This window comes from Paroedura picta, chromosome 6 (genome assembly GCF_049243985.1).
Source record: "Paroedura picta isolate Pp20150507F chromosome 6, Ppicta_v3.0, whole genome shotgun sequence".
NCBI classification, from domain to species: domain Eukaryota; kingdom Metazoa; phylum Chordata; class Lepidosauria; order Squamata; family Gekkonidae; genus Paroedura; species Paroedura picta.
The window spans coordinates 20,682,112-20,707,085 of record NC_135374.1 but is presented as its reverse complement, the minus strand read 5'-3'; the positions used below and the strand labels follow the sequence as shown (position 1 = coordinate 20,707,085).

The window sequence follows — 24,974 nt, the reverse complement described above, 5'->3', positions numbered from 1 at the left end:
CGAGGGCCGAGGCCGGCGGTAAACTACAACTCCCAGGGTGCATCGCGGCCGGTATTGTTCAGCCTGTGGCGCTGGGAGCCCGGAGGATGGCGGTAGGTTTGTAAAGCGTCCCTGGCGGATGTCGCCCAGCGGCGAGGTGGTCGGAGGCAGGTGAGCGAAGGGGCCGGGAGGCATGCGGGGGAGGGGCAGGAGTGATGCTTCGCAGTTCCTTTCTTGCAGTTGGAAGGAAATCTGAAGTTTCCGTCGGCTGGGTGTGGAAAGAAACTGTGCTTGTAATATATTCCAATAGAAATGCGGATTCTGCTGCGTGTAAGATTTTCTTTTCCCCTTCATGCAGGTATTAAAAGCCGGCTACCAGATTCCGGGGCTTGCCAGCTGTTACAGTTCGGACAGTAATTGGATTTTCCAGATGGCCACCTCGGCAGATCTCAGTTGGGAAGAAAACTTAACAGCTCACTGGGTGTCGAACCCTTCCCGGGCAGGAGTCATATTAAATCCATCGTTCCCTAGTTTGAGAACTGCTCGAGGCGTTAATATTGGAAATGCCTCCTTGAGTTTTGCAGTGAGCTCCCTACGCAGTTCAAGCTGCGCCTCTTTGAGCGAAGACTCTCTGCACGGGGAAGACACCTTGGAGTCTCGCAGTGGGTGTGAAGAACAGCTGGATGCGCCTTTCCCAGTTCTGTTGTCCAAGAAGCAGCCACTGCTAATGCCTAAAGAAGCTCCGGCCCCGAGCAAAGCCCTGCAAAACGATTTTGAATGTAGTCGACAGGATGACATGCATGAGGGATGTTGCAATGAGCCACTTGCACAGAAGCTCGAGCAGGTAAAAACTTGCGGACATTGGACGGCATTTGCATGGCTTCTGTCAAGGAAGAAAACGTGGGTGGGTGAATTCACAGAATGGCTGGGTGCAACTTGTCTGCCACTAAACTGAATGGAGCCCTTAAATGGCTTGATACAAACACTTTAAAAGGCTTTTGATGCCTTTCTGGGCTGTAAAAATTGGAGTGTTTTGAATATCTCAGAGCAGGGGTAGTCAACCTGTGGTCCTCCAGATGTTCATGGGCTACAATTCCCATGAGCTCCTGCCAGCATTTTCTGGCAGGGGCTCATGGGAATTGTAGTCCATGAACATCTGGAGGACCACAGGTTGACTACCACTGTCTCTGAGGATGTTGGTATGTCACTGGTGAAATGTATTTATACGGTGTGCAACTGGTAAAGTGCATCTATGGGGTGGATTGCAACCTGTATAGACCTGCCAAGGAGACATGGCCTGTTTATAATTAGGAAACTGTCTTGCTTAATATCCTATATAGTTCTGATCAAAGGGAATATGGCCTGTATCAGCTCAAGGGGTTAGATCAGCCTTCCTTAACCTTTTTACAGTTGAGGAACCCTTGAAACTTTCTCCAGGCTTTGAGAAAATCCAGAAATGGTGTGACTGTAAAGAATATGGTTGGGAAGCATAGCTGTGTACATGTCTACCCAGAGCCACTCCAGGCCACTTAGTGGCCATTTGGGCGGGGGGGGGGGGAAGGTTGGCATGACCATATATGGCCATATATGTTTAACAAATTTGAAATATAGATTTGGGAAACCCTTCCAGGGCTGTCAAGAAACCCCAGGGTTTCATGAAACCCTGGTTGAGAAAGCCTGGGTTAGATTTTACAGATAAAGCAGAAAGGAGGAGGTCTCTGTGTTAAGCAGTGTCTACAGCAATACAGCTGGATTCAAGTCTGCCTTATAGCCCAACAAGATTAAGGAATGAGCAAGTGAGAGTCAAAGCTCCCTTCATCAGATCCAGCAGTATAGCATACTTAAATACAACTTTGAATGAATTGACTTATAGGGCAGTGGAATATACAACACAGGCTTCATTCTATTTGGCTTTGAAATTAGGTCAAAAATACTCTGTCTTGCACGATGGGGACACAATTGTTTTGACTTAACGAAAGCAAGCAGCGAGGAGTGATTTCTGCACTTCCCCTTGTTGTGCATGCAGGCATGTGTCATGGGACTCAACCCAAGGGCTTGCAACACTGCAAGCATTGTTACTGTTGAAGTGCCTATATCTCAGATGCACTTTATTATACTAATACTGGATTTGTTCAAGTACAATTGCCAGCTTGCTGTAGTGGTGGCTTTTAATCTGGCAAGCTGGGTTTGATTCCCCACTCCTTCACAAGCAGCCAGCTGGGTGACCTTGGGCTTGTCACAGCCTTGATAAAGCTGTTCTGACCGAGCAATGATATCAGCCTCACCTCCCTCACAAGGGTGTCTGTTGTGAGGAGAGAAAAGAGAAGGTGACTGTAAGTCGCTTTGAGGCTCCTCCTGGTAGAAAAAAGTAGTACATAAAACCCAACACTTCTTTGTCTTCTTCTGTTTGTTTAGTGCTATATTTGTGGGTTCTTATTGCCATTCTAAGAGCCTCTTGTGGCGCAGAGTGGTAAGGCAGCCGCCTGAAAGCTTTGCCCATGAGGTTGGGAGTTCAATCCCAGCAGCCGGCTCAAGGTTGACTCAGCCTTCCATCCTTCCGAGGTCGGTAAAATGAGTACCCAGCTTGCTGGGGGGTAAATGGTAATGACTGGGGAAGGCACTGGCAAACCACCCCGTATTGAGTCTGCCATGAAAACGCTAGAGGGCGTCACCCAAGGGTCAGACATGACTCGGTGCTTGCACAGGGGATACCTTTTATTGCCATTCTCCTTGCAAGGCAGATTCAAAGAGGCCTTTTCACCAATATCTTGGTTTGTGTCGCTGCTTCTGGTTTGACACCAATGGCGGAAGGTTCAGGCATTTTGTTTGGATAACAGTTTGCGAGTATATCCAAATGAAAGCACTGCTAACCTCAACGTGTTCTTTTTGACTTTGCCTTCTCCAAAAGCTGCTTGCAGACCAACCTTATGGAGGTGGTAGCTTCAACTGTGATAACGGATGTTCTTGTGCTCCTTTAATGTGGTGTCCCGGACAGTGAACAGAAGCAGCTGGATCTCCTGGTCATGTAAACCTTCATGCAACAATTTAGTCTCACTTTGGGGGCTGGCAGGAAGTAGCAGCTTTGATGCTACAGTTGGGCTTGTATTTCAGAGTGGAGGTGACAAAAATCCTGCAAATCACAGACTGACTGGCCCAGGATCTCAGGCTCTGGGTCTGATTATGTATTACTCTTGGCATGTAAAATGGCACACAGAAAACCTCGGATCTGTTGAAATGTCAGTGTTATTACATGTACTGTTTCTTACAAGTCTTGCACTATGCTGGCTATGCTGATGCTTGTTTTGTGTTCAAAAAGCTGAAAGGACTGCAGCAGCTCAAGCAAGAAGAGCTAAAAAGACAGCAAATGGAGCAAATTCAAAGGCTAAGGGAAGAACAACAGAAACTACTTTCCCTGGTTTCTGAGCAACAAGTGCACACCAGTAAGTGGAAATGATGGACCAAAAGGGGGCCTGTAAAAATGAATTTTTCTGCCGGGTTAGGGGTAAGGTAAATTAGCCTGAGAGACGGGGTGACTGACCCAAGGTCGTCTGTAGGTGAGGTTGCCCACAGGTCTGGGGAACTTTGCCTCTGCTAATCTGACACAATAGGCGTTACCCAGGTCTGTTGGGAGCCTTAACTACAGGCAACCTTATGCAGATGAAATGGAAGGGTGACTACATATGCAGCCTTGAGTTTCTGGCTTAATGATAAGATACCTGGAAGTTCTTTGGTGTAAAGGAGGTTGAGAGGGGACATGAATGCTCTCGTTAAGTATTTGAAAGGTTGTCACTTGGAGGAGGGCAGGGAGAGTTCCTGTTGGCAGCAAAGGATAGGACCTGCAGTAACAGGCTTAAACTACAGGTAGAACAGTATTGGCTAGATATCAGGGGGGAAATTTTCACAGTCGGAGTAGCTCAGCAGTGGAATCAGGTACCTAAGGAGGTGGTGGGCTCCCTCTCACTGGCAGTCTTCAAGCAGCTGTTGGACAGATACTTGTCCTGGATGCTTTAGGCTGATCCTGCATTGAGCAGGGGGTTGGGTCTTGATGGCCCGTATGGCCCCTTCCAACTGTACGATTCTAACCATGGCCAGGCAGGTGCCTGATGTCTCCTCTGCGTGGAGTCCGGCAGGCAGCTAAGATGGCAATCTTGTGGAGCTCTTAGTGGGCCGCTGACACGTGTAGTAGAATGTAGTTAGTTACCAGCTTTGCTTTTGGGTTCCAACAAGAGATGTAGTACTTATGACTAGAAATCTGCATTTGATGAATAGGAGCTAAAATGAAAAGTACTTCACATAGAGTGTACTGTGTAAGCGTGAACTAAATAAATACTACTAGATGTACCATTTAAATTTTGAAGTTTTGAAATGTCTGTAATTGGCTGAATGCACATAGGCGGTGTGTGCAAATCTCACGGACATCAATTGTTTTGTGTTCAAGGCGTGGCTGTAACAGAAGATGACATGGGTCGACAATATAGTCAATCAGCTCGCTTGTCCCCTGCACCTTATTTCCCGCCGTGTCTCATTGGAAACAGAGCTCCCCGGGACAGTCCGCCTTGCGTTTTTCCCCCTGAACAAAAGGATCCTCTGCAAATATTAAGTGATGACCAACTATCAAAAGGAATTTTCTCTGGAGATCCTTCCTGTGAGAATCAGTTATTAGAAATGCAGAACAAATTAGAGGTTGCAGACCAAATTTCCATTTCAGGTAAAGCAGTTTGTATCTCTTTAATTTTTAGAAATTCTTTTTGGCTTCCCCTGTGGCCTTTCCTTGGGGCTCAAGGCATCTTACAATTTAAAACATTTTAGATTTAAAACCAATGGATTAAAATCCCAGATTTAGCCCTTCCCCAAGAAATGGAGAAGAATACTCCAATGACTGAACTACCTTTACAGCATTGTTATGGGGGTTATTAAGAAGAGACACAAAGTGCTTTGTACACTGGGGAAAAGGGTACACATTATTATCCCTGTGTACAGTGAGCCCATAATGAGCGGAATGTTAAGTTTCTGTTTCTTAGATTTTCGCCATCCGTTCAGGGGTATGACTTGTCTAGAGAGGTTATAATGTTTGAGATGAGACCGAGACAGGCGATTCTTTGCCTTAAGCTATGCTAGTAGCTATTAAGTTACGCTAAACTGACTTGGATTAGTTTCCCAAGAATTTGGCGTATAGTTGTCCAGGAACAACTGAAGCCTTTTGTGGATTTCTAGTTTCCACTGAATGGAAATTTCTGTAAAAGAACAATGGATTTGAGAGGGAAAACTAGAATACTCTTTCTAGACATGTGTGTGTGTATAAAAATTAAATAAATAGAGGAGACACAAACAATTACTGCCCATCTCAAAAGGTGCAGATAAAAGTCACATCCAGATTCCTGTTAAAGCTGCACTGAGATGTGCAAGTATATGGTGTCAGGTGAAGTCATTTGTGAACCTTTAAATTGTAGGTACTATATCTGCACTGCTAAAGCAGGAGAATTTGTTAGAACCTCTCTAGAGGGCAGTTGTGAGTCTTTGTTGCTAGGAGTAGCTTAAAAAGGGACATCTGTATGAATTTCTCCACTTGCTTCCCAACCCAATTCTTGTATCTTCTTCATTCACTTGTCTTTCTCCTATGGGTGATCACAGAATGTCAGTTGTCTTAATTTCATAGAATGCAGCAGTATGTCCCCAGAACCAAATCTGGGAAGAAGTAAAGATGGTAGCAGTAAAGGTGAAAGCCCAGGAAATGTAGAGACTGCTTCGAGGAGCTTGGAAATTCTCAGTACTGAGGAAAGGTGAGTGAGGTTTTGCATGCAAAAAGGTGTCTTTATATTGTGCATATGTAGTAGGCTCAAGTGAAGTAAACCTGTAAGGGAAGATAATGTGCTTTTAGAAACAGCGAAACTGAGATCATGCCTAAATGAAACCAACGGGAAAATTTTAAGGCCTTTTTTTTTTTAAATGTATTTTACTGCAAGATTTGACAATTAAATTTTTGATCTCTTGAAACAGGCCCATTCCTACTACTGTTAAAGAGAGAAAATTGACATTTGAAGAATTGCTAGAAGAACAGATACGATTGGAAGAACAGCGGATTAGCCAAAAGGGAAATAGAAAGGTTAAAGATACTACTGTTTTGGTGTTTTCCCCCAACAACATATGAAATGTCCTGCTGTCACAGTCACTAAGTTAAGCCTTGAATCATGGCATTCTCACTTTGGTAGATGCAGTATCGATTTCCTCAAAAGGTTTTGGGTGGTACATCATTCTCTTCATATTGATTCAGCAGTCAATCAGCAGACGATACCGACAGTTTTGGAACTTTCCCATATTTGTCAGTCCTTTCTGACCCTGCAAAAGTTCCCCTAGGCCAGGGGGGAGGGTATGGGACCTGCATAGTCACATTGGTCAGGAGGCAGCAGTGGTGACAGGAAAAGAGGCAAACCCCTCCTTTCTGTAGTTTCCATTTTCCCCACTGCAATCTCCCAGCCTACGTGGCCATGGGGGTTTCACGGCCACAGGAATACATTGTCCCGAGGCCGGTGAAGATAGCTGGAAGGCAGGGAATGTGGAGAGGTCCACTTTCTTTGCTTCTGCAGATGGGTGACGCCAAATAAATACATTTGCTTTGAAAACATGTGAACATGGGGTTTATTACTTTATTTTAGGATGTTGGAAGATCAGCTTTTCAGCAAGCAGTACCCAAGCGACCCTTTCTAAAACGAGGTGAAGGCCTAACTAGATTTACTAGTGCCAAATCTAAAGTGGCGAAGCAAAAAGAGAGCAAAATGATTGTTTATCCAAATGCTTCGGAAGCCAGCCACGCAGTAAAAGCAGACAAGCTGCAGCTTCATAGGAAAGTCGCTCCCCTAAATAAGGAGCATGTTTCAGATCATTTTGTGCCTAAAAAGAGTAACCAGGTCACTAAGCTGAAGAAGGGATCTGCTCCTCCTGCTCAGAAAACAGCAACGCAGAGAAATGTCAGCAGGAATGGTATTCCTCTGTCTACAAGGCAGAACCCCAGTGAAAAGAAAGTCGGACCATTGAGGGACTCTGTTGGGTCAGAGAGAAATAAAGAAAATTTAATAGAACATGCAAAGCTGAACGAAGCAAGCAGCAAGCCATTGGGGGAAACTCAGCAGATGGCAACAGATTCGACCCAAGCGCTCTCGCATCCCAAAGGTCCCACAGATCGCTCCGAAAAAGACTCAGAGCTCTCGTTTGAACTCTCTTTCCAGAAGAAGTTGGAAAACTGGGATGCTGATAAGGAAAAAGAAAAAATTGAACTGGACGAATTTTTGTTTCTGGAGCAAGCTGCTGATGAAATATCTTTTGCTAGCAATTCCTCCCTTATCCTAAAGATCTTGGATCATGGGCAGCAGGTTTCCACTGGACACAGAATGTCTTCTACTCCCATCAAGTCAGAGCAGTCACAGCATAGGTTGGTCGCGCTGGATGTTACAGATGTGCATAAGCAAGAAGACTTTCCTTCCCAACAAATTAGCAAGGAGAGGGATAAAGGCCCAGCTGCTGAATCACAGGCCCCTGTCATCCTGAAGGGTCATCTAAATCAAACTGACACTGAAATGCTTTGGACTTTCCCCACCACTCAATTTCAAGATTGTAGAAATACAGGGTGGGATGAGGACAACTCTGATGGAAGCAGCAGAACAAGTTCTGACTCGGAGGAAGAATTTGAAACGACCATAAAACCCGCTGGAGAGGAAGCCAAAGGGCTTGCTTTGAATAACCGAGGCGATAGTCCAGAATACTCTGAGTGCAGAGGGCAAGACAGAGGCACGAGCAGGGGTGCCAATCTTGATTTGCTGGGAAAAGATTTTACTAGCAGCCAATCTAGTGAGATAATTGCCGACGAAGCCCCTGAATCTCAGAGCGTATGCCATGCGAATAGAAATAAGGTTGAGTTTGATGACGAACAATCATGGTCTGACTTTGAAGAGCATGGGAGACTGTGTGCCCAAGTGCCAAGTGTTGACGTGGCTATTAAAGCATCACCGTCCACCGATTGTTCCGCTTGGAGTGAGGCGTTCTTCTCCGATAAAGCGATAAAGCGGAAGGTTGCGACAATGAAGAAGGGGGATGCTCTGACCCAGGCGAGTGTGGCAGATAGCGAGGTCACCGCACCCCCCACAACTGACCTGATGCTGAAGCTCTTTCCTTCTCTGAGGCTGAAACCAAAGGGAGATGTGCAACAGAGGCCAGAGACTAAGCCCAACATGGGTCAGGGAGAACCAGCAGGTAAGCAAGAGTAAGAAATTGAACATTGTGCATCCCTCCCCCACCCGACCTAGACTGTATGAATGTGTATTCAAAAAGGTATTCTCTAAAAATGATACTGACTTGCTGTTTCTTATGCTAAATGGCCAGCCGAGGAAAGCCTATATTTGGTTGAGGGTTTTAGATAGTGTTAAAAGTTGATTGCCTTATAGCAGTTGTGTGCATGCTTTTAAATATTGATGTAATGGTTTGAAATGGAGACATTTGTATGCAGAAGTAGTAAAACACAGCACATGTAAACAAAATGGCTTTTATCTTTTTACCATCCGCTTCCTGGCTTTTTCTTTCCTTGGCAAGGTGATCCGTACTCCCAAGTAGCTTACAAACCTGATAGAGTGGCAGGAGGGGAACGGTTGAGGGGGATTGAGGCAATATACGCAGCTGCATCTGCTTCCCATTTAGGTTCATGGGAGGGTTTATTAAAATAGTGATCTTTGTCAAAATGATATATGGATTTGAGAAGGATCACGAGTGCCCAGTGCAGGAGGGGATCCCCTCTGATATTTCTGTATCCGGTCTGGCTTTCTTTAGTGGGAACAGCCTGTTGCTAACTATTCACCTTGTGTGTTTTGTGGCTACTCTGCTGTTATCTAGGCCAGGGGTAGTCAACCTGTGGTCCTTCAGATGTCCAGCATTTGTAGTCCGTGGACATCTGGATGACCACAGGTTGACTACCCCTGATCTAGGCATTTGCGTTAATGAGTGTGTTAAGAACTGTCGTCACCTCTGACTCCTGGTGAACCTATGAATTGTTCTCAAAACATCCTGTTGTCAACATCCTTGTTTTGGTATTGCAAAGGAGTGTTTGCTGTGGCTTCCTTTACTGAACCAATCCATCTCCTGTGGGGTTTTCCTCTTTTCCTGTTGCCTTCAGCTTTTCCTAACTACTCTCTCCCAGTGACTCTTGCCTTCCTTTAAATTAATGCGTTAATGTAACCTGTTATTATCATCTTCCTCTCCTAATACTACAGTGCCTTCGGAGTGATTTATTTACCTCCCCTGCCCCTCCTCCCATCTGTCCCCTGTTAGACACTGCTCGATCCCAGCTGTTGAGAGAGAAGCTCGTTGAACTGGAGACAGAAATCGAAAGGTTCAGGATGGAGAATGCATCTCTAGCAAAACTTCGAAAAGAGAGTGAGAGTTCTTTGGAAAATCTCAGGTAACTTCCTTTGACTTAATTCGGTGGAAGACCCACTTAAGCAGAAGGTAGGCTTTGAACTTGGCTTAGTGGCGTGGCAGGATACAGGGCAGTATTGGGACCATGCTGGGACCGTAGTCAAACCTACCCAAATCTAAATATGGTGTATGTTATCCAACCCTCAGGTGAGTTGCCATCGAATTACTCTGTAATTTTTGCATAGATGGGACAGTGACCCACAACAATGACATGCTTAGCCAGAAATATCTAAATTTTATTTACAATCTATTGGTAAAGGTATCCCCTGTGCAATCACCGAGTCATGTCTGACCCTTGGGGTGATGCCCTCCAGCGTGTTCATGGCAGACTCAATACAGGGTGGCCTTGCCAGTGCCTTCCCCAGTCATTACCGTTTACCCCCCAGCAAGCAAGCTGGGTACTCATTTTACCAACCTCGGAAGGATGGAAGGCTGAGTCAACCTTGAGCCGGCTGCTGGGATCGAACTCCCAACCTCATGGACAGAAAGCTTCAGACAGCATTTCTGCCGCTTACCACTCTGCACCTACAATCTATAGATGTAGTCAAATAGTATTTTCTTAGGGCAATTTCTCAATTTCTAATTGGTGGAATTGACTTTCGACAACTAAATTATGTCCATATCCTGTGCATTTTAGTTTGACCCTTGAAGAGTGCTCTACTCAGCTTGTGCCAACAGATTGGTGATCCTTGGCCCTGGAGAAGTACGCCTGGCACTTTCCCACCAGGCATATGGTTGAAGCCAAGGCCAGTACTCACTGCCCTCCTGCCCGCCTGCCATGCCCTCTCATCTCCAACTAAGCTTGGGCTGAAATTCTTATCTATCAATCTCCAGGTTTTAGTACTATGAATGATTTCTGAAGACATTTCTGACTGATTCTCAATTACCTAAATCATGTATTGATATTAAAAGGATGTTCTAGCATCGTAAGGAGTTTCAGAAATCAGGCCCAGGAGGGCTTTGAAAATATTAGATTGGTAAAATTCCTAGGGGGTAACAAGTCATATCACACATATTTTGAAAGAGGAATAGTTTACACTTGGAAGATGCATGAGAATCTGCATTTAAACTGCATTTAACATGCAGTTAAATTTCAGGAAAGAAATTGGCAACTTCGAACAACAGAAAGCAAAAGAACTGGCTCAAATAGAAGAAATGAAAAAAGAGGAAATGAGAAAACTGCAAAAAGAACGTAAAGTTTTTGAGAAGTATACACTGGCGGCCAGAGCTATTCCAGATAAAAAAGAGCGTGATGAAATTCAGGTAAACACAGGGGGGAAGCCTGTAAACGACTGAGAGAGCTCTACAAGAACATACCCACCAAATGTTAAATCCATGTCTTTAAGGTGGGACTTCTTTAACCACAAAATGGGAAATATCCGTGTTGATAACCTGGATAAAGTATGTCTTGAACATAATTCCTCCTCCCCCCCCTTTAATTAAAAATTGAGTTGGCTGATGTTGTACAGAACTACTATCCAACCTGCCTTGCTACCAGTTCAAAAGATTAAAGTGCTGGAAAGTTGGGTGTTTACTCCAGCTGCATTCAGACATCACAGATAATAGCTTAAATCCTGATTCACGGAACCAGCTCTGGTTGAGCTACCAGATGTTGATGAAAAATCCTGGTTTGTGCACAAGCCCTGGTTTTCTGCTTGCTTTGTTTACTGACCTGTCCCTTTTTGTGAGGAACCTCTAGCTTCAGAGTGTAGGGGGAAGTGAACTGAATACAGCGCCAGTCCTCTCTGTATTCCAACCTTTGACTTTTCAAAAGGGGCACAAACCCCATGCCTTTCCATGTCTTAAAGCATTGCTCTTTCTGACGCTGCTAGACGTGACTGTAAGCAATTAATTCATTTTTTAAAGGTTAATAGGCACTGGGTGTAGAGATTTGGATCAAGCTCACAGTACTTGAGAAGGAGGGGGTTTGTTCTTCCACCCCCGTTGTTTTCGGATATAACCCCCCCCCCAATCTGCACCATAGGCAGAGTACATACCAGTAATGTTTCCTCTGCAGAGAAAATAGGAGTTGTATGTATGAATCTTGCACCGGAGAAAACATTGTGAACACCCTCTACAGTGCCCTGGCCACAATCTGCATCATGTCCTTCCCTCCAAGGTTTTTTTTTTTAGTTTAAAAAAACAATAAAACAAGTGGGAGTTTGTAATGGGCCTAGTTTAGACCTCTGTTATTCAACAATATCTTGGGAGATATTGCTATGAAATTGCACTTTGGGTAACAATGGGATTTCCTCCCTCTGCTCCCCAGTCCCTTGAGGTTTGGGAATCCTCCTGCTTCTATTGTTACCGTCCTACAGTCCCCCGTCCCACCTGCATTATACCACCTTGTAAAGTAGTCGTTCTCAACCTTCCTGATGCCGCGACCCTTTAATACAGTTCCTCATGTTATGGTGACCCCAACCATAAAATTATGCAAGTGTTCTTTCACAGAAATTAAACCGAAACTGACCAATGGCGTGAAGATCCATTGTTCATGGCTGTATATAAATTGTTTTTTTTCCTGGGGTTTCTCAGTTCAGTTCTGCCTCTTGTCCCACCATGCTGATCTTGCTCTTTTCTGCTGCTCCAGACAGACGAACGCTCTATCTCGATTTACCCCGCAAGGCTGTTGTGCGGATGGCTCCCCCCCCCCCGGCCAAGCTGCTTGCCCTGCTACGACCCCTGTGAAAAGGTCATTCAACCCCCAAAGGGAGGTTGTAAAGCCATGAGAGAAATCAACCCTCCCTCCTTTCACACAGGTCCATACCTGCCTTCATTGTTCCTCTGTTCTCCCTCTGCTGTCACACTTGCTTTGAAAGAATCCCCCACCCTAATTTTGTATTTGCTTTTCTGTGGTATTGCTCCACATTTCCTGATCCTTTAGTAAAATTGGAGCCCACAAGTCAGTGTTAAGCGAGTGCATTGTTGACTCTTGGTGAGAGGAAGCTCGCCATAAACAGATACCAGGCTGATTTGGATAGTCTGTATGCTGTTTTGATAGAAGGTGCCTCCCCTTCAGGTGGTATGTCCCAATGTTACAGGAGAATAAATAGCTTACATACCAATTTTTCCCTTTAATTAAGGCTCTGAAACAGCAGGTGGCAACCTTGCAGGAAGATTTGAAGCAAAGGGAAGCAAAGTGGTCCACCACTCACATGCGTCTGAGAGACCAGATAGAAGCTTTAACCAGAGACAATATGGAACTGCGGGAAGAGATCAAAATCATGGAAAGGTTTCGTTTGGAAGCCTGGAAAAGAGAGAGAGAAGCTGCAAACAACAGGAAAGCAGACAGTTGTGGGGTCTATTCCAAGAGAGCGGCAGAGGTTGCAGTAAGTTCTCTTTCGATGCCCTTTCCAGTTGACTGGGGAATAAATACGCTGCCATTCACTTCCTTGTGGCGCAGCAGGAGCCTGAAAGTTGCCCCAGAGGGATGATTGAATGAAAACCAAACTGCCCAGTCAACTGCCGTGTCTTGGTTCTGCCGAGATCCCGGCTGGCTTAACTTTAAAATACTCTTGGCTCTTCAAAGACCGTGCCTTTGCCCAGGTGAGCGTGGGCGTGGCTGATCTTTGGGGAGCAAATAAATGGAAACGGGGGTGACTGAAGTTGAAAGAAAAGAGCTTTACTACCGCAAGGTCTTGATTAACAAGCTCTCCCATTTCCTGCGATTTTTATATTGCTCTGTGGTGTACTTGCAGTTGCCTTCTAGGGTTACCTGCCAATCTGTTCATGTATGTCCTGCTGTTATCCAGATGGGCGGGGTGGGAGGAGTCACACTCTATTTCAGAATGCCTTGGCTTTCTAAGACTTTGATTAGAGGTTATTATGAGAGAATTAAGAGTTCATGAACTCATTTTATTAATGTGATTATACTCCCCTTGCTCAGTGCACTGCTGTTGGTGTTTCCTATTTCTGGTGTCTCTTGGATTTTTGGGTTGGTTGTGGCCAGATCTTCATCTGCCCATGAAGGTTTCTGCAAAGAATATGGATGCAACCTGGGAAGGGAGGAAGATTGTCTCATTCCTTTCACTGCTGATAAACTTCCTCCTTGTCGGTCTGCTGCTTTAAACACATTAATAGAGAACTTTGTTTTGAAGATTTGGCCGCTGTGAAAGAGAATAGGAGGTGATCAAATACACACATCTGTCTTATATTGAATCAGACCAATGGTTCATAAAATCAGTACTGTCTGCTCTGGCTGGCAGCAGCTCTCCAGGGTCTTGGGTAGGGGTCCTTCCCAGCATCTCCTACCTGATCCTTTTAACTGGAGATGCCAGGGATTGAACCTGGGACCTTCTGCATGTCAACCAGATGCTCTGCTACAGAGCCCCTCCCCTAAGTATAGAGCACTGTTCCATTACAACTCTCTGCCCAAGAAAACTTGTATGGCCAGTCCTGCCTTCCACGACTGAGCTGTCATAGAAGGGATGACATATTTTGAAGGAGTTCTGAAAACACTTTTTTCCCCCCCAGCATGTACCAGCTATATCGGAGAAGAGTCAGAATGTGTCTTCGGAACCTCAAGCAGAGAAGAGCAGCAAAGCAAATGGGAAAAGTGATTTGCCCCTTGAAGGTATGAAGGCGATTTCTAGATTTGTAGATTTCCCCTTTCAGTGGCAAGTCTTGGCTTGTAATTCTTTTACAAGGGCTGCTTCAGAATCATGGATTCTCAGTACTAGTTACTCCATAGAGACTTCCTTTGAAAATTCTTCATTACTCAGGTTACAAGGACAGGCCCACAGACAAAACAGGTGAAGAAACATCTTTTTTCCCTTTGCATACTTCATCTTTGAGCCAGTATTTTAGAAGGAAGTGGATAGTCCACTCTAAATTTTGAGATTGCATCCTTGTAAACAGTGATATAGGATTTATTTTTGCTTTAGGATGCTTAGGGCTGATCCTGCGTTGAGCAGGAGGTTGGACTAGATGGCCTGTATGGCCCCTTCGAACTCTATGATTCTAGGATTCTATGATATAAACATTACAAGATCTAGTTCTCTGATAGGTCTATTTGAAAAGGTATTGAAATATTTCTGTCATGCAGTTCTTATTTTGATCTTCCCCCCCCCCCCCAGTTTTACTGGATTTATAACTGGATAGTCCCACAGTGGCTTACTCCAGATGCTAATTAAAGATTGAAAGGCTACAGTTTTTTAAGCATGACACAGCACTGACAAATTGACTAGTTTCGAAGGCTACAGCAGGTCACTGACTTACTTACTATGATGGGGAGTGAGTGGCTATTTGGTAAACCCTTGGTCAGGAGTACTGAATATTATATCTTCATTTATAGCTTTCATTGACTTAAGCTGCCTATTAACACTCTCTCTCTTTAATAATGAGGCCTACTTAGGAACCAAGGATTTAACATAATTAACATTTTCATTGTAAGACTATCATAACTTACGGGAGGAATTAGTTACCCTTTCAACTTGACTTCTTGCTCTCCTTTAGTGACGCAGAACTGGAAGATGTCAGAGAAACGGTTTTGAGATGGAGTTGTCATGGCAACGAAGTAGTGATTGATTTGTATTTTAAGGATAATGCGAAGGACTCAGAACCATAAAACCGTAGCTTTTCCCTAGCTTTCCTAATTGGAGGAAATAATAAAACTGCCCACTAGTGAACTAGATTAGTGATCCTAGTCCATCAGCAGATTTCCAGAGTTTCAGGCAGAAGTCTTTCCTTCTGTTAAGTCTTTTACGAGTGTACGAACATATCTATCTAGTCCTGAGTCAGCCATTGGGCAGGCAAGGTTATTGCCTTCTACTCTAACAAGCCGCAACTCTCCGGTAGAGGTCTTTTACACCATCTGCTGCATCTTTCTTCTAGCTGAAGATGTTGGGGGCTGAACTTGGGAAAAGCTACATACAAAGCAGATGGTCAGCCACTCCCCCAATACGCAGTGCCAGGTAGAGCAAGAAATAAAGGTGGCTCATCTATATTACAAGGTTCTTTCCTCTTAACTCTAAGTTCAAGAGCTTTCTGGCTGATCCACACCTAAATTAGAATTACTTGTTTCAGTAGTTTCCCACAGGTTTTCAACTTCGTTCCCTTACATATTCTACTTGTAAGCTGAGGTAAATCCATGCTGCGTGGTTCTATTTATAGGGTTCAAATCATTGAATGTATTTGAACTATGACTCAGCCGTAAAAAGAAAGGAATTGGCATGGAAATCTTGAAATTAACATTTTTAATCTTTAAAAAATACCAAAAATCTTAATTAGTTAAGCAGTAACTGACTAATGCCAACCTTAGCAGTCAATCCTTTAAGACTGCAATAATGGTTAAAATTAAGGAATGAAGGTAAAGCTAAACCTATCCATAGAAACATTCAAGGCATCTAAGAGGTTGGGTAGATACATCTGGCTGGAAAGATCCTTCAGATAATCTGTATATGTTGTATACACAGTAACCTATTTTGAGCCTATTGCCTAAGAAATCCAAAACCTTTAAATTTCCTCTTGAAACAGGGAGACATTCTTCAAGATCTAAGTTAGCGGTTGTACCTAATGATAGTTACTTGGACAACCCAGCAATGACCCATGAAGATTCTTCCAAGACTTTTATGGTAACAAGTAAAGTAAGTTACTCTTACCCCTCCTTTCCTGATTTGAGAGAGCACTGAGACTACTTTGAAGCCACTGTCTATAATCTGTGTATTAAATAACAATGTTTCTACTGTAGGTTGAAGGAGTAGCTTAATGATTTGTTTTGCTGTAGGATTTACCTTTACCTCTAGATCAGGCTTTCGTGAAACAGCCCTGGGTTTCCTGAATGGGTGGGAATTAATTAATTAAACTATATATTTTAAATTAAACATTTATCAGAGGATATGCCCACCCTCTCCTCCCAAAATGGCCAATGAGGGGTCTGGAGGGGGTGGGAAGAGTAGGGGTCCTGAGTGGCCGGGTACACAGCTATCCTTCCCAACCATATTCTGCATGATTGAACAACTTTTGGGGTTTCTCAAAGTCTGAAGAATGTTTCAGGGGTTTCTCAATGGTAAAAATGTTGAGAAAGGCTGCTCTAGACAGACCTCCTAGCTGAGGTAGAGAAAATGTGTGTAGAATTAATATTCAACAAGGTTATAGTGGCTGCCTTAAAATGAGTTTCTATATTGCTCTTTCCTAAATATTTTTTTTTGGGGGGGAAGGGATTGCCAGGGCTCTGTTATGCTTCTGGCTTCCTTTATTCAACTGCAGAACATGGACAGGTGATGGCTTGGTTTCAATTGGAGGAGAAACCATTGATTTCTAGTTACTCTGTGTTGATCCATTCCAAATAAGTGAGCTAAACTTATGGAATAAAAGACTTAAGGGATTCTACTTCTCTTCCATACAATAGTGTGCACTGCATTTGGTAGGGCAAGAAGCACCAAATAGGTGGCACCGCCCCAAAACGCCAAGTGAGGGGGCGGTATAAAAATCAAACAAATGAATACATTTGGCCATGTACTGTAGTTTTCAGTGCTCTGAGACACCCCAAAACTTCTTGGGGATTCCTAAGGTACAAAGATCACAAATAACACACAGATACCCTTGAAGTGTGACTTTCTTACCACTGCCAAACTTGCCTTGCAGTGCACATGGGAGTCTTCCTGGATGTACACTTGATTCACATTAGGCAAGTGCTGCATGTGAATTGACTATGAACCAGAGATGCACAGGGCTTCCTGGTAGATGAGCTGCTACAGAAAGGGAGATTCTAACATCCCTGCCAAGTTGAATGGATCTCCAAGTGTATTGTGGTCACTTAATGTCTCACAGGAAGGTTATTTTGCTTCTTATGATATTCAATAGTAATTACTTCCCTCCATCAGAATTTTCCTGGTATTACGGCTGTTGAAACCTCAAGTTCAGCAACTCCTGCCTACATGGATTCTGAAGAAGTAGAAAGTGAAGCTAGTCATCCTAACGGAAAGGTGAGAGAGAGACAGCGGCCCTTCCCATTGTAGTGATTCTGAAATGCATTATTGGGTGACAGTATTGCTTCTTTCCATTTTGCACAACAAATGGGCTCCTGGAAGCTGCTAGTACCCAAAGTGCTTGGCAGGGTATGTCCTATTTTTGAACCCAAAGTTTCTACTGGTTTGCACAATCTTTGTAACTTAAAGTATAGCGGCTTTCTGGTGTCAACAACTAAAAAATGTGTAAGCCTTTTCCGAGATTTTCCAGTGGTATTTTCTCCAAGTTCCATTCTATTCTAGCGCACGGAATTTAGTCCTTAGTTCCTGTTAAGCTACAAGAAGGCATCCTTTGCGGCCCACCTCCAATTAGTTGACAGACCACATGTGGTCCACAGCCCACAGGTTGGGGATCACTAGTCTAAGGCTTCTGCACCCTTCCCTATTTTGATAGAAATTTCAGTGTGAACCAGGGCTTCTTGTCAGGATGACTGGATCCCACACAGTTCCTACAATGCTTGAGGTATGTCTAAACCAGGCCTCAGTAGATTTGTGAAGTTGTGCCTCATACTGTGGACCTCAAGAGGTGAATTTTCTACCATATGAAGATTGGATAGCAGTTCTGTAGGTGTGTGTACCACTGGATGTAGCCTTTAATTTATGCCTGTGGGCATCACAGTAGCCATGACAGCTTTCCGCATGCTTGCCAAGGAAGTGAGTGGGGTTTTTGCCCATTAAGGCTTCTGACTGGCCTTTTAGAGGTTTGATTGGGTGCATATTTTAAAACACTGTTGTGTCAGCAGCTTACACAATAGCACAAGGATCTCTACTGGGTGACTGAAGGCAAACTGCGGCAGTGATTTTGTGCCTGTATCCACCAAGGTGTGTCAAAATTCCAAAGATGCTCATGGACTCAAAAATTTTGGGGATCTCCAGTAGGCAATTTGTACTTGGGAGCAGTCTCTTCAGATACTTCAGGCCAGCAGGCAAGAGTGGTTTAAGAATTTCCTTGTTTTTTTTTAATAGGTTGAAAGGATTTTAAAGGATGGTAGCCACCTTATTGTCTTCCCGAACGGCACACGGAAAGAAGTGAGCTGCGACGGAAAGACCACTACCGTAACCTTCTTCAACGGAGATATAAAACAAGTTCTAGAAGACCAGCGAGTGGTAGGTGGCCAGCAGGCTGTAACTGTGGCTTCATATATGGCAAGATGCTCCTATTAATGGCAGTCTTCTGAACTCTCTTCAGATTTACTATTATGCAGATGCAAAGACAACCCACACCACCTACCCCACAGGCTTAGATGTCCTCCACTTCTCTAATGGACAAATAGGTAAACAGTGTGACCTTTCCCTTATTCATTCCTTCTATTTGTGTCACTTTTTTCCTGCCTAATGCTGACCTGAAGTAGCTTTGTTTTTTTTTTGCCTAACCTACCTCATAGAGCTGTTGTGTAGGTAATGGAGGGGAGCAGGGATATGTGCAACTGTCCCAAGGACACATGACAAGCTTCCATGGCAGAGTAGGGCTTCCCAGATTCCAGTCTTGGCATTGTAACCACAGTACCACATTCTTGCTTCTAGTTAACTTGTAAAGCTTGCACCCTCTCTCTTGGCTTCAGACCTAGCCAGTGGTCACCTCTAGATTAGATTTCTGCAACTTGATGTTTGCAGGACTTCCCTTGAGACTGCTCCAGCAACTTGAACTGGTTCAAAACGCAGCTGCCCAAAATCCTTACAGGAACTCAATGGAGGACACATTTGACACCAGTGCTCTCCAAACTGCATTGGCTCCAGTCAAAATATTGGTGCTAATTTTCAAAGCCCTACAGGACCAGCTTTTCCATTATATGCTCCAGAAAGAATTAAGATCTTCAGATCTACACCTGCTTAGGATTCTTGGCCCCAGCCTGGAGGAACACTTTGCCTAAAAACATGAAGGCCCTGTGGGACCTTAAATCAGTTCCACAGGGCCTACAAGACAGAGCTGTTCCTCACCAGGCCCAAAATACCACCAAGAAGTGCTGGCCTCACTGCTGGAGACTGAGGAAAGAACTGCTCCAAAAACTCTAGGAACCCCCCCCTTACTAATTAGCAGTGACAATTAGAATGTTTTATGCTTTTAACTTGCATGCCCTGAACTGAACTGGACAGTGTTAACGTGTCCTTATAAGTGATGCTTCATTGCATAAAAACACTGAATGCTGACATTCCTTGTGATCATTATTGCAGAAAAGTATTTTCCAGATGGAAGGAAAGAGATTGTGTTCCCAGATCAAACTGTAAAAAACATATTACCAGATGGGCAAGAAGAACACATTTTCCCCGATGGCACCATTATTCGCATTCAACAGTAAGGTTGCCTTAATTTATCCTGCATCCTGTTGCATTGTAGTACACAACTCATTTACAGAGTTAAGCTGCAGTACTGCCAGTGTAGCTTGCCTTCCTGCTCTCTTTCCTCTTCCTCTTTGGCTACCACGGGGATTCAGATAGGTGTGTGTGGGATAGGGGGCTTGAGCTCATAATTAAGGGCTGGACTTTTATACTCTATTTCTTTTGCACAATTGTAGCAGTAGGGAACCGTCCTGTGGTCATCAGGATTCCTGGACCCATGCACTAAAAGCAGGGAGACCCCAATTGCCTTCCTCTACCAGGCAGTCTCTTTTATCTAAAAAAGGGTTATGTTATTCAGATGAATAATCAAGTTTGCTCTTCTCTTGTAAAGGCCATCTGCTTTTAATAACATTTAGCAGGAAACTGTATTAAGACTGCTTCCTGTATTTTTATTAAGGGATGGAAGCAAGACTATAGAATTCAACAATGGGCAAGAAGAACTACACACAGCACACTTCAAGAGGCGCAAGTATCCCGATGGCACCACCAAGACCATATACGCCAATGGATGTCAGGAAACAAAGTATGCCTCTGGTCGAGTAAGAGTTAAAGATAAGGACGGCAAAGTTATAATGGACACTTTCCCACAAATGACAGTTACTTCCCATTGATTGATTACATTCCATATTTTCTTACTGGCACTTCCTAATCTATGTGTTGAAAAAATATGTAAAAATTCTGTATTTCTTTGTACATAATTATAAAATACATTTGTTTTTCTCTTCATAACATATTTGTTTTGAATGGGGGTCTGTGTACCAGCCTGTCAAACCAGTTCTTTAGTCATTCACATTCATCCTTACAGCCCAGGTATGCTGCAGCCCTAGGGCTGGAATATTCTGACAGGCCTTGCTAGAGAGGAATGTCCTGTGTGCAAGCCCCAGGGCACACCTATAACGCCTCCCTCTCCCACATTGTAGCTCAGGAAGCCATTATGAGATCAAATCAGTTGCTATGTTCATTTCCTGAAACATTGGGATTCTGTACAAGTAGAATTTTAGCAACTGCAGTCTTCCTTGCATTTCTACCTGCATAACAAGTACTACAAAACATAGTAGAATTGGACATAAGCCTGTGTATGTAATTCATCAAGCACCACACAATGTAATATGACAAGTGTTTCAATTTCATAATAAGGAGCTGTAAACTAATTTTCCACTTCTATCAGCAAAGACAATCTAACACAGGACACTAAAAAATCAACACTGATTTTTCAATGCAAGAACAATTTTTTATTACTGAACCTCCTTCAGTGTTTGTTAACAAAAAAAGCCTTCAAACATTCCTGGGCTACAGAAATTGAAAAAAAATCCAACATTTCTTGAGGTAAGAATCTTGTTTTTGTCATCTGCTATCTGAAACAAAATTTATATTTAGCAGATTAGGCATAAAAAAAATCTTTCCTATCTTGTTCCTCTAATTTCCACTATATGCTTCATTTTTCTTGACCACCCTTGTTTATGTTTATGTACCCTTTCCCTAAAAGCAGCACATAATTTGAGCTAAGGCCTTTAAAGGCACAGCTCCAAAAACTTTAAAACTGTAATTTGAAAGCACTTGCAGTGTGACATCCCCCCCAGGGGGGAGATTTAAACTGGCTCAATTGCAATTCAGCTTCTGCTGATTCAGCCTGTTTAAATTGCAGGGATGGGCAATTTGGCTCCATTAGGTCTGTAAAGTACCTGAATCTGTAAAGGTCTGTAAAGTACCTGAAGTTTTCAATTTATGCAAACCGAATCACCCATACCTATCTGTGACCAGGATTTAAAACCCATGGGACACCTATTACAATGCTGTCAATTCTTCCTTCTGTGGGCATGGTTCAATTCATTAATATTTTGTAATTAAGTGTTACAGTTGTGTGCAGTGGCACCTTTAAGACTAACTAAGTTTTATTCCTGGTGCATTTTTGTGTACACACAAGGTTTATTTGCTGCAGAAAATACAGCGTTGATAGACCAACCAAAACTAGATTACTAATATGGGTACCTTCGATTGAATCCAAGATGGTGAAGTCATTTATTTAATCCAAGCACACTTAAGGCCTCCTATTTCTTAAAAGCTTTAGTTGAGCATACTTACTTGTGTCACTGGCTTAACACAGCCAATCCCATTTCTACCAGCTTCATGTGAACCAGGCATCCATCTTCATACAAAAACACAGTATAATCTGGTGAGTGAGTCTAAAAGCAAGGCATAGCAGCTATGTCAAAAGGTCATACAAAACCACCAGATTCAAAAGCAACATTAGGGCTTCCGTGACTACTCACTGCAGGCAGCTGTGGATGAAAAAGCCTGCATCTGCCCTAAAGCTGGCATGTGGGGTGTGTGGAGAAACAGGGCTTAGGAACAGTGGTTCTCAACCTTCGTAATGCCACGACCCTTTAATACAATTCATGTTGTAGTGACCCCCAACCAGAAAATTATGCAAGTGTTCTTTCACATAAATTAAACCAAAACTGACCAATGGCATGAAGATCCATTGTTCATGGTTGTATATAAATTGGCGGGCGGCCTCAGGAGGAGTGGCAACAGTAGTAGCACCCCCACCAAGCTGATCGCCCTGCCGCAACCCCTGTGAAAGGGTCATTCAACCCCCAAAGGGGTCCTGACCCCCAGGTTGAGAACCACTGGCTTAAAAGGTCCTGCAGCAGATCTGCCTTTGCCTTCCTTCCCCCTGTGTCCAAGCACCCTCCTTCCTTACAAGTTGGGCCAATTAGAATTCCTTTGCCCCAACAGCTCAAGTGCATACAAGTAGTGTGTGTGTGGTCACCTGCTAGGAAGACAGACAATGGGGACAACATCCAGGTCCAGCCTGGCTGGGGGCCCACTTGGAACTCACCAGAGAGTTATAGCAGTGCACTTAATGTTGGTCATGGAACGTTGTATAAAGTTTAGAAGACTACCCCGAGGCATCTGTTAATACGATGACAGGGAAAAGAAATAGGATGACCAGGATGAGATCAAATGAGAAGGATAATCTTACCAGCAAGGAAGCTTGGAGACATTTCCCTTGAACGCAATCCATCATGACCCACAATGCTTCCAAGCTCCATTCAGGACAATAAGGAATCCTGTCAGTTTTTGAATCGCAAACAGAGGGTTTAAACCCAGCCAGCAATACTCTGATTGCTTGAGCAGGATACTGCATAAGATTAGGAGGGATCTGACGTAACCTGAGAGAAAATGAAAGTTGGGGAATAAAAATACACATGATCACCTACAAGAGAGGGCCAGCCTAGACCATGGAAATACATATTTAAGCATATTGAGGTGGCATGCTGCCTGCCACCTTAAGAATCTCAACAATTCCATGATGATTCCATGTGAATGACTACACCAGGGGTAGTCAGAACTGCGACCCTCCAGATGTCCATGGACTAGAATTCCCATGAGCCCCTGCCAGCATTTGGAGGGCTGCAATTTGACTACTCCTGGTCTACACTGTACTCCAAGAGGACATACAGCTCATGCTGGAGAAGAACCATCAAGCCCTATGTTCTGTTCATGCAGTGCCCAACCAGCTACCTTTAGGAAGCCCACAAGCAGGGCAGCTGCAACAACATTCTCCCCCCAGGAGCCCTGCTCTTGCCAGATAAAACATCCACCTGGAACATGGCAAGCTGCGCCATGCAGACCAGGCCTAACTCACAAGCTGGAGCCAAACGGTTACTGAAGGGATGCCACGTTCATGTTAGGAACAGGCCAAATTAGATGGGGAGAATTCAGAAACAAAGAATAACTTTACCTGCTTGTGGGCAACTTGTCTGTCGCTCCATAATCAATGAACAGAACCATAATCAGGAGAGGATTAAATTCCTTAACAGAGAGGAGTTTTGCTCTGTACCACGAGCCATCAATGTACTGGGCAAGGCAAGGCATTTCTACAAAAAAGAATCCATCTTTTAAAAAAACACTTTACCAGGTTGCCTTACTTCAGCATCTAAACCAGCCCCTTTTTCAACCTCTTGATTCTGGAGGAGCCCCTGAAATAAATTTTCAAGCTTCAAGGACCCCCCCCCCCTGGAAGTGATGTCAGCTGGCCATGCCTCCTTGTTATGCCCCTTGGAAGTGACATCACCACCCACATCTTACGCCCCCCTTTCATTCCTCCCTACACACCTTTACTACTACTATGGCTGCTCCACCTAATGTTCACTTGAAATAATGGCAGGAGCGGAGAAGACAGCTCAAAACCCCCACACCACAATCAACTCTCCCTTTGATTTGTACACCCCCTGCCTACCCACTGAGCCCTCTACGTGGAGGCGGCCAGACCCCTGATGGGGAATCCCTAATATAAACTCTAAAACAAATTGATGGTCTTCTGAAACACAACTTTTAAGGTGAGAAGAAATGGCATTAAATCCTCTGATTAGGAACGATACTTTCACCCCACATGCTGTTTTGTGCTGCAAAACAACAGAACAACTAGCACTCTCTCTTTTCCAGTGACAAACCAGGAATTGAGTGTCAGACTGGAGCAGGGAGCAAAGGAATAAAGGCAACAGAATGTATAGCAGATGTACAGCAGTACACAAATGTGCTTCTTGCTTCTCTTGGTAATATGAAGAATTTGGCATACAAACACAGAAGCTTAGAAACACAGTTCATTCCTGACTGGCATATATATTTTTATTTAATTGGTTTTAGGATATTATTATGAGGATAAAATCCCAAAATACTTTCAAATTGGAAAACTAGTTTTCATATCAGTACCCGCATGCTAGGAGACAGAATTTTTAGGACAAAATTGACGTTTGCTCAAAGACTGCTTTATACACTCTGTAACAGAAGGTGAAAGGCAGACTATGCAAATATTTAATAGTTCCTAAGGAATGAGATACCTTTTCGAAAATCAGTTAAACAGGGACATGATTCAATGTTTTGATTCCACCAAGTCAAGGCTTCTTTAAGAGTTTTGTGGTCGGAATTCAAGCAGGCCCCGCCGCCCTCTCTGTCACTCTGCTGGATGAAATTCTCTGGCTGATCAAGAGAAATGTATACCTGTAACAAAGAAACCCCGATTCTCATTGAAACTTTAGAACTCTTCGCAACTGTAATTTCACAGGAAATAAGCAGCTGAGAATTTCCACTTTTGCCTTTTCCACAAAAGGGATCCTGTCCTTCACTAACCAGGGTACGTAAGTGCTTTAGAATTTGATATTCTGCTGATCTGAATTTGACCAGGGATATTTGTACATTACCACCTGTGACTGGGCAGAGAACTTA

At 43.7% G+C, this 24,974-nt stretch overlaps 2 protein-coding genes across 5 annotated transcripts in view; one reads left to right on the top strand and one right to left on the bottom strand.

The window, feature by feature from the left end:
- Positions 1-47: 47 nt before the first annotated feature.
- On the top strand, positions 48-20,471 carry CPAP (centrosome assembly and centriole elongation protein). Its single transcript, XM_077341640.1, has 17 exons — positions 48-150; positions 338-823; positions 3,296-3,419; positions 4,418-4,687; positions 5,636-5,759; positions 5,977-6,082; positions 6,633-8,223; positions 9,292-9,421; positions 10,536-10,701; positions 12,522-12,767; positions 13,912-14,011; positions 15,913-16,022; positions 17,262-17,363; positions 18,372-18,512; positions 18,595-18,679; positions 19,578-19,698; positions 20,140-20,471. The coding sequence occupies exons 2-17, from the start codon at positions 410-412 to the stop codon at positions 20,351-20,353; spliced, it is 4,044 nt and encodes a 1,347-aa protein (XP_077197755.1). The 5' UTR covers positions 48-150; positions 338-409; the 3' UTR covers positions 20,354-20,471.
- Positions 20,472-20,951: 480 nt separating this feature from the next.
- Positions 20,952-24,974, bottom strand: part of RNF17 (ring finger protein 17) — a 46,398-nt gene continuing 42,375 nt past the window's right edge. For all 4 annotated transcript variants that reach the window (XM_077341637.1, XM_077341635.1, XM_077341639.1 and 1 more), the window contains exons 33-37: positions 24,590-24,749; positions 23,491-23,626; positions 22,729-22,918; positions 21,825-21,925; positions 20,952-21,097 (exon numbers count right to left, since the gene is read on the bottom strand). In XM_077341637.1, the coding sequence (XP_077197752.1) occupies positions 21,830-21,925; positions 22,729-22,918; positions 23,491-23,626; positions 24,590-24,749 (582 nt within the window). In that variant the 3' untranslated portion in view covers positions 20,952-21,097; positions 21,825-21,829. The remainder of the gene's footprint in view (positions 21,098-21,824; positions 21,926-22,728; positions 22,919-23,490; positions 23,627-24,589; positions 24,750-24,974) is intronic.